At 37.7% G+C, this 8,925-nt stretch overlaps 1 protein-coding gene across 1 annotated transcript; it reads right to left on the bottom strand.

Moving 5' to 3' along the window:
- Positions 1-853: 853 nt before the first annotated feature.
- Positions 854-8,925, bottom strand: LOC583030. Its single transcript, XM_030982976.1, has 5 exons — positions 8,477-8,925; positions 6,272-6,553; positions 5,438-5,498; positions 4,121-4,335; positions 854-2,383 (listed from the first exon to the last, which is right to left on the bottom strand). Exons 1-5 carry the CDS (start codon positions 8,592-8,594, stop codon positions 2,256-2,258), a joined length of 804 nt encoding a protein of 267 aa, XP_030838836.1. The 5' UTR covers positions 8,595-8,925; the 3' UTR covers positions 854-2,255.

Consider the following 8,925-nt stretch of genomic DNA (forward strand, 5'->3'; position numbering starts at 1 on the left):
TTGGTTACTGGATTGCGAAGTAGTCGTTAATAATTCTCGCGTTAGCCCTACACAAATATTATTCATGTTTGTTTCTTCTCCGATGCCCCTTTTCCCTTTATAGGGAATTTGTCAAAAAATATTGTGGATATCATTTCATTATTAGGTTCTCTAAACAGAAAAAAGACAGTCCCGAAAAATTGACATTTAAGTTTGTTTGTGTGTTGGAACAAATGGGAAAGTTGTCAGGCACTACATAACAGTGACATTACCGATTCAGCCAATTTGAAGTGCCCATACGCTATAGGGATTACAGATTTAGAAAAACCATACATTTTTTTTGGGGGGGGGGGGGGTTTTGGGGGGAGGGGGGGGGCGGGGGGTCCGATGTTTTTCAAACTTTCATCAGTCTGCTTCTTTGATGTTCTTGATTTCCTTTTTAATACAGTACTTGCTTTTATGGTTGGAGATGCCTTTAAATGAGGTTTTATCTAATTTTAAATTGTACTAGGCCTAAAAGGGTTAATACATCCGAAATAAAGAAGTACCGGTATATCCTGAATTTCATCATATCCTGTCATAATTGATTTTTCTTTATCAACATTGGTAAACAAAATTGGAGGATGTCCAGAAATACCAGGATATTGCAGTTTCCGTCATATCCTGTTTTATTCGTATTTTGTTTTCTTTATCAGAATTTACCTACTACATGTATAGTTAGGCTATAGTTTCTATGAAGGAGATTCAAGGTACTGTGCTGTAATCAATACTGTAGGTACTGTAGGTAGGCCAATTATATAGGTTCTACAACACGCATTGTGTTTTTTTATGGAGGGATACAAAATGTATAGCCACTATAGATAGGTAACACGTATAGAGAGGTGGCTATATGACCGTTAGACTTTATTATTTTAAAAAAATGCATCATTGACATGTATACATCGTTTTTCATTATACAACAAACAAAATGGTAGAAGAGGGTGACAAATTACATACATTGTTTATAACAATTTTGGAAGCAAAATGTACAAGCACATGGAATAATGATAACAGCCTTTTTCGTACGTTAATATATACATCACGTAAAAAGATATATAGCTAGTTGTAGAATTCTACACATCATGATATGATTTCCTTCTTACAATTTTTCAGGTCAAGTATGGCATTTCCGTTGGGCCTATTTAATTTCACGATGATATGAAATTTTCTCCTAAACTCAGAAAAGCAAAATTCGAAAAGAATACCACAAAAAGAAGATTTGTTTTTCTTTGTTACTTTTGATCTAGCCTCTGGCATTAAAGTGTGTGTGAACAAAAGTTTAGACGATGACATTTCAGATAAAGCAGTAACAGTAGAATAATATGGATTTCTAAATTCATCAAAATGATAGGAAAATGACAAAATCTTCCTGAAGGAAATCCTTCGGCAATATTAAAATTGAAATTCAATTTCAAAATCTTTTATTTCACATCTCTTAAAAATACAATGTATGCAGCAATAAACGATTTATCAACAGCATCGTGCTGACAATGGACAAACGGTAAAAATGAGCAAAGATGCATACGCTGTGTTGAAGTGGATGTGAGAGAGTAGCAAAGACCATTGACCTTTCAAGGTTACTTCCATCACTGTCCCATTTCAAACGTTACATTATACATGAATATAAGACTAGACAGGCTTGTGATATCATAATCGGTCCAAAGCTGTATTCAAAAGAGAAAACATTTTCAGAAAGACACACAATTTCTTCGTGAATAAACCTTTTGTCTTTGTTTGTTTCTTTGTTCTATTTTCCGTTTAAAAAAGACACCATGCATTCAGTAAAACAAAAACAAATATAATCACGTATTACAAAATTAAATTAACGGCTGGATAGCCCATATTCAGCGGTATCGGTATGATGCCGCTGGTCTTCCATGGGGACCAGAAATGGTACAGTAAAACAATACAGTATATATTACCTAGCGACAAAGAAAAATTGCAAAACAAATTTGCTCTATACGGTCTCTAAGGTCTCAATATAAGGTAAACATTATAGCTTCACACAAAAAAGTAGGATATTGATACAATTATGTCTTTTTCTGGTTAGTTCTTCCACTTAGCATGAGCCATTTCCGTGCAGTCTTGTAACAATTTTCCGGTAACGGTTCAGTAGTTTCCCTGTAGATCATAATGTTTGACCTTTTTACATCCCACCCCCCCCCCCAAAAAAAAAAAAAAGGAGAAAGAAAAGATGAAGACCGTATAGTTCAGCCCCGTAATCTAAGTAGTAGCAATTATTGCAGCAGGAGAGTTGCAGTTGTTGTTGGGTTTATAGCTGTGCTAGCAGGATCCGCAGTTTCTATCTGAAGTGCCTGCGTATAGGATGGAGGGGCATCGGAGGAGACCGCCTCCACTGCCGGTACTGAAAAATAACAGATAAAAACGAATGGAAAAAATCAAATGAGTAAGAGGGCGATGTCTTACGTCATGGTCCTGAACAGAATTAAAATATAGTACACGGAAATATAAATCAAAGCTCACAAGAAAAGGTAAAAAACAGTATTAAACTAACATAAACAATGAATAAGCATTAGAAGTAGTAAAAAGCAAAAAACAAAAAACAAAAAACAAAAAAAACACAATGTAATAATTGAAATTAACAGCGGTAAAACATCGAATCACTTTAATAAAAGGCATTACAATGTCACCAAAAAGATAAGTAGAGGAGAAAAGATACGAGGAGAAAAGATACGAGGAGAAAAGATATAAGGAAATTAGAAGAAAGTAGAGAAGGAGAGAGAGAAAAAAAGAGAGAGAGAGAGAGAGAAAGATAGAGAGAGAGAGAGAGAGCGATAGAGAGAGAGAGAGTAAATGATTTTAATTGACCATTTTCGTAATGTAATCAAAGTTAACGCATGGAAATTGGTTAAGTGGCACGTTAAAATGATTTCATTCACCTGTTACAAATGATTTTTTGTAACAGTCAGAATGCGAATTACATACATTACTGCTACGAGTACAAGGTAGGACAAACATAAGGGACTTTTAGATTTAGTGGACGAGAACACCATGAACGCCGACTGATCATGCGTGTCAACGTACTTAACTGCCCATGTTGACTACAATTAAAAATCTTTTAGATTGCACTCGACGATATACATGCATGCAGGAAGTAACACTATGAACATGACGGACAAAGAAAGCGGACAAAATATACAGTTCCTCAGGTAGACAAAGGAACATCCCTTCACTGCTATTATGTAAAAATGTGTAGAACAGGTGAATATGCATGTGACACCTGTTCTACACATTTGTACATAATAGCAGGGAAGGGATGTTCCTTTGTCTACCTGAGGAACTGTATATTTTATGCGGACGCGGCATACTAGTACATTGAGCATGTAAAGGCGCTATATAAATATCAATATGTAAGTATGTATGTACTAGATTTAGGAAAAATCAAGGTTGACGCATTCTCGATCGCCGACTGAGACGACGTAACACATGCGCAGTGCCTTAAAATGACGTCACACGTGGCAGTCAAAGCTGTCGACGTGCACATCTTAAAGTCCCTATTGTGGCTTGTCCGACCTCGTAACACGGAATGTAGGCTATTCGCATTCTGACTATTTAGGAACTACAATTATACGTAATAGGTGAAAGACATCATTTGTAACGGAGCGGCTAACAAAGACTTCCGCATTACATTTGGTTGCATTGAGAAAGTGGCCTACTACTTTTTATGTGACAAATACTATTTTTATATTCTTTAAAAAATATTAGAAAAAATCATTAAGAAATGTCTATGATTAATATCAACTTTTACGAGAAAGTGCCTCTCACGCTATATTGACACATATCGACCCACACTCTCTCTTTCTCCCTCAAACAAGCCAGGAAAATAGAAAGAGAGAGAGAGAGAGTGAGAGCGAGAAGGGGGGGGGGGGAGATAATAGCGAATCCCGGACTTTCCAAAAGGGAAAGGGAGGGGGGTGGGATTGTTATTAAACTTCTGATGTAATTTTTGCAAAAGAAATTTGAAAAGGTAGGCAGATTTTGTACAAGTGAATTTACAGTATGCAACATTGGTTTGGAGGGGGGAGGCACGGTGAGGTTGTGCCCCGTTTATATAAACCCTCCAGCGCCCATACATACACACCTTCTGTGTCGTACCTGCTGGATACCGTCTCGTCCTGGCGAACATTCACGTTACTGTCGTCAAACCGGGAGTAGCCTGGCCCACGAAATGGGGCCCTCGGCACATTAAATGTACGTCCGCCAGGGGCCCGAGATGACGGGGTGACGTAGACAGTTGTTGAGCGAAGACCGGTCCTCGAGGCAGTTCGTGTGGTAGGATTTCTCCTCCGATTGCTTCTGCTTTGCAAACAGGTACATACATTATACATTACTTTCAGTCAACTAACTTAAACACAATAGTTATCCAATGTTTAAATATTATGATATTCAAGTTGTATAACAGTCTGTTTATTGCGTGTGAATGCAAGATTTTCCAATAATTTAAATCCCATTTCTGCTTAATAATACTAATATTGGGTTTTTGTATATATTAATAGTTTTATTTTACAGCTTATACCTGTCAGACTCGACACTCCTGGCGATCCCAATCATTCCCATGGCTTTAGCACGTTTGCCATTACGGCGCTCTAGCATTGCAAGGAATTAATTCCTGCCACGTTTCCATTTACATCACCTGGGTTGACTGAGGCAAGAGTAGATCAATGTATTGCCAAAGGACACTAGTGCCGCGGCCGGACTTGAACCGCGGACCCTGTGATCCACAGTCCGGTGACGTATCTACTCGACCACGCACCTCTGCGTGCTATAGTTCCTGCTATACTTATTCGCAGGGGCCTACTCATTGTTATTATCATTAAAAAAAAAACTTATCTGTATTTTCTGAACGATATGAAGGAAGGAACGGGAAAGAGTATTCCCATTTTGATATACTCCCGATGCCACCATGAGTATAGTTACGTACATTTGCCAGCGATCTGCCACATTTCAGATAAATTTCAAAAGTAGGATAGGTCGATATAGAAAAAAACAGATATATAGAACGTATACAATTTACTAGAAGAGAGATAAATAAAGGATAAGATACATGAATATATATATATATATATATATATATATATATATATATATATATATATACATACCTACAGACATACATATTTAAGTAGATATATATATATAGAGAGGGGGGGGGGGGGACAAAAGTGGGTGTGTAAGAGAGAAAGAGATAGAGAGAGAGAGAGAGAGAGCATGAGAGAGTGAGAGGTAGATATACCTATAGAGAGAGAGAGAGAGAGAGAGAGAGAGAGAACGGAGACTGATTAAAACTTGAACGTGAAATATTAATGGCATGGCATGTCAACATAAAAAGATAACATGACAGTTTCCATGTTATATTCGTTATCACAGGCGTCACATTCGAAAGACGATTAAAACTTGCCTTATTGCTGCATATATGACGGCACACATGAGCGTTCCTGGTAAAACGAGGGCCGGAGTAGCTGCAAAAATCAATACACAAAGAGAGAGAGAGGTTAGGAGAGAATTTACAACACAACCATCGTTTTATATGAGAGCAGCGAGAATTAGAATAACATGTTGGAAGGAAGAAAGAGAAAGGGAGATAGAGAGAGAAAGGGGGACGGAAATTGAAGGGGGTGTCTGTGGGGGGGGGGGGGGAGAATCATTTTACCTTTCAACCCACGACCCAGGATTTTATTCTTAATCTACATAGTATAGATGCGCACCTCGCAGACGATTAAATGTGTATGTGTGCGTGCCTGTATGCATGTGTATGTGTGTGTGTTGGGGGGGGGGGGGTGGCGGGGCCTACCCGTTGATATTTCACAAAACCCTACAATGTCTATTTCCCGTTTGTATGATTTCAGGTAACCAAAACAGATTGATATCTGTTACAGGCTAAAATGTAATAATAGCTACCTACCTCTTGCAAAAGGATTTTCGCCCCCCCCCCTCTCTCCACCTCTTTCTGTTACTATACCACTCTCTCTCTCCCTTTCCGGGGAGTGTGTGTGTGTGTGTGTGTGTGTGTGATTAACAACATACTAATTATTACATAATTACACAAAAATAATAATGATGAAAAATTTGGATCAATATCAATACCATTTAGGAAAACGGTAAACCGATTGTAAATGTTGACAAAAATTGTCTAAGAGAAATGCAATACATAACTTGAATACAATCTGGGCAAATGCGCGAAAAATAAATGCGAGCAGGAAAATTGGAAAATAGGGGCGTAATTACTCCATACCATAAATAAAGATGCTTGAAGTTTTTATTTCTTCACAAGTGGGAATGCTTCCTTCCCACTCGTACCCATGAGTGGTGGTATTTTGAACACAGTCCAGGTGAAAGACACCCTTCTTCTCGAACCCGTCGTTGCAGTAGAATTTGGGTTCGCAAGAAGGGCACCCGATTTGGCACGAGTAACATGAATTGTCATAGGGATCGTAGAGGTCAGTGGTGGGGAAGAGCTTGATACCACCATGAGGGATGGGCGTGGCGGGTTTCCCGCAGGAGCCGTAGGGGCGGTCTGGAAGGAGTATAGATAATGACGATAGCAATAATTATAGTGATGAAGATGATGTTCAATTCAATTCAAGTTTACTTCCACGTTGGGTTAAAAACAAAGAAATACAATCAACATATGTAAATATATATATATATATATATATATATATATAACCAAGGTTCAAAAGAAACATGTTCTACTCATAATTTAGTGGTAATAAGATAGGCCGACAAGCCTTTAAAGGTAATTCTTAGACTACATGAAACAGTTATATAAAATGTGTACCTGTCATGCTTAATTATAGTGGAAAACAAGCTAATGATGACAACAACAACAACAACAGTAACAACAACAACAATACACACAATGATAATTGTTATTGGCAGAAATTGAATTTAGGCCCTCTGCGGCAGGTTAGAAGAACGTGGTTGGCCAGGGAAACGAATTTGTAGTTGTTGGAAGAATGTCGGAAGGCCTACCAGTTTTCAACCTCCTTCATAAGCTTTATAAGCTCCATAATAGGCAGAAAGTGAACTCTATACTATGACCTCTGTTAATCATCGCTTGAATATGTTCATCGGAAGTCTTCATGTGATTATGATATTATAACTATAATGGAAACAATTGGACATTTTCAGACTGAGTCAATTTGTGCTACACGAATGTCGGTATGCGCATATGTGGAACATGTGTGACGACAATCGCATCGAAGGGATGGCATAGCAAAACAGCAACAATACCATTGTGAAGATCAAAATGCTTTGCACGCATGAAGTTAATGAAACAAATGATGGTAATGTTGATGATGTTAGTATCATTGACAACAACAACAACAATAATGATGATATTTCGAAATGACTATTCCACTCTTCCTTTCCCCATTCTACACGATATGTCCCTATGTAAAGCTATTATTACCCTGAACATCTGAACCTGATATTCCTGCACAACATACAATTAACACCTAAATTATTCACAACCCTTGTCAAATTGGTGTCTCCTTCGTAACTCAAGAATGAAAGGTGGACTGGTTGAATCAGAGCTTTTGTTGAATACCTTTAGATGTAAGTTGTAAGATGTTACATTCTCCAAGAACATAAATCCGGACATAACAATTGTTGACGTACCTGAATATTTGCAAACCTTCGTAAAGGTAGGTATAAATCAGTTGTTCACTGTTTACCACTCTCGATGTACTCTAGTTTTTTTTTAAAAATCTTACTTTGATATTTTCATACATTTTCAGTTTCTTGTAGGTTAGGATGTATTTCTTTGTCTCATATGAAAGACGCCATTTTCTGCGAATAACAAAACTGCTTTTCACTTCTTTACTAAGATACATACACGTACAGGACATTATTTAGCCAAAGTGTGCTCATTTTCAATATTATGTTGGGAAAACCATTACGGTTATTGTGATGATGCATTTTAAAGTCTTTATGAATCAGCCATGATAACGAGTCCAATCTGTTTGGGTAATCTGAGAGACATGAGGGCATGACCTATCGACTCTTATGGCACTTGTCGGTGCGCGTTTACTTTTTCTTATGTACGATCGTTCCCTGAATATACAAGCTCTGCTGTAGTCCTCATAGTATTCAGAAACAGGTTTGAGGTTAAGAAGTATAGTAATGACTTTACACAAAAATTAGTCTCAGACGTTGTGGCCCCAATTCACAAATGAGGTTTGTCGACAAACCGTTTTTGTAAGGTATAATCATTTACCTGATTACTATGATTTATAGTATTAATTATTACAATAATATGTATTTTGACTTTCATTGATAAAATATATAAGTACTTAGTTTGTATATATCGTTCTATTATGTTGACAAATACAAATATAACATCAAACAAAAACAAAACATCAAAGAAATAAAGTATATTTTAACAATGTGAGGAAAATATAAGTAACGGTGTTGGTAACCGTTATATGTATCTTACCATTGGTACCATAGGAATAGGGCCATTGTCTCTTGTTCCTAACCAGTTCTGAGCCCGACACACAAGCGAGGAGGCAGGCAAACAAAACAAAATTGGAATAAACTCCTGACATGATCATGGCGTCGAGATTGCTACTCTTATTTGATGTTGTATTCGAATGAACGAGGGTACAGGGCTACAAACGTCCTGGTACGTGGGCCTACTGATCAGCAAACGGCAGCAGTGTGTGAAACGAAAAGTCGAGTTTTGTACACGAGTTGTCGAGTGCGTAGCATGAAAAGAGTATATGCCACCACGACACTGTCTTTATCCATCATAATACACGGTATACACGTATACACCAGGCGTGCCTGCATTGCACCATTGGTCGAGCCGATTACTTCATCATTGTTCAGTTTTAGCGGGTGTGACGTCACATTGGGATTCCCCACGCGTAACCGAATACTTTT

Source organism: Strongylocentrotus purpuratus, unplaced genomic scaffold (genome assembly GCF_000002235.5).
Source record: "Strongylocentrotus purpuratus isolate Spur 01 unplaced genomic scaffold, Spur_5.0 spur5_scaffold_13, whole genome shotgun sequence".
Lineage (NCBI taxonomy): Eukaryota > Metazoa > Echinodermata > Echinoidea > Camarodonta > Strongylocentrotidae > Strongylocentrotus > Strongylocentrotus purpuratus.

What these genes read in the sequence shown, in the direction of transcription:
- LOC583030 (XM_030982976.1), bottom strand. Translation starts at nt 8,594, where the DNA reads ATGATCATGTCAGGAGTTTATTCCAATTTTGTTTTGTTTGCCTGCCTC. An exon ending in TTCAAGCATCTTTATTTATG is followed by an intron (nt 5,499 to 6,271) that starts GTATGGAGTAAT and finishes TGATTTTTGCAG; the next exon opens with CTACTCCGGCCCTCGTTTTA. An exon ending in CAGCAGGTACGACACAGAAG is followed by an intron (nt 2,384 to 4,120) that starts GTGTGTATGTAT and finishes GTTATTTTTCAG; the next exon opens with TACCGGCAGTGGAGGCGGTC.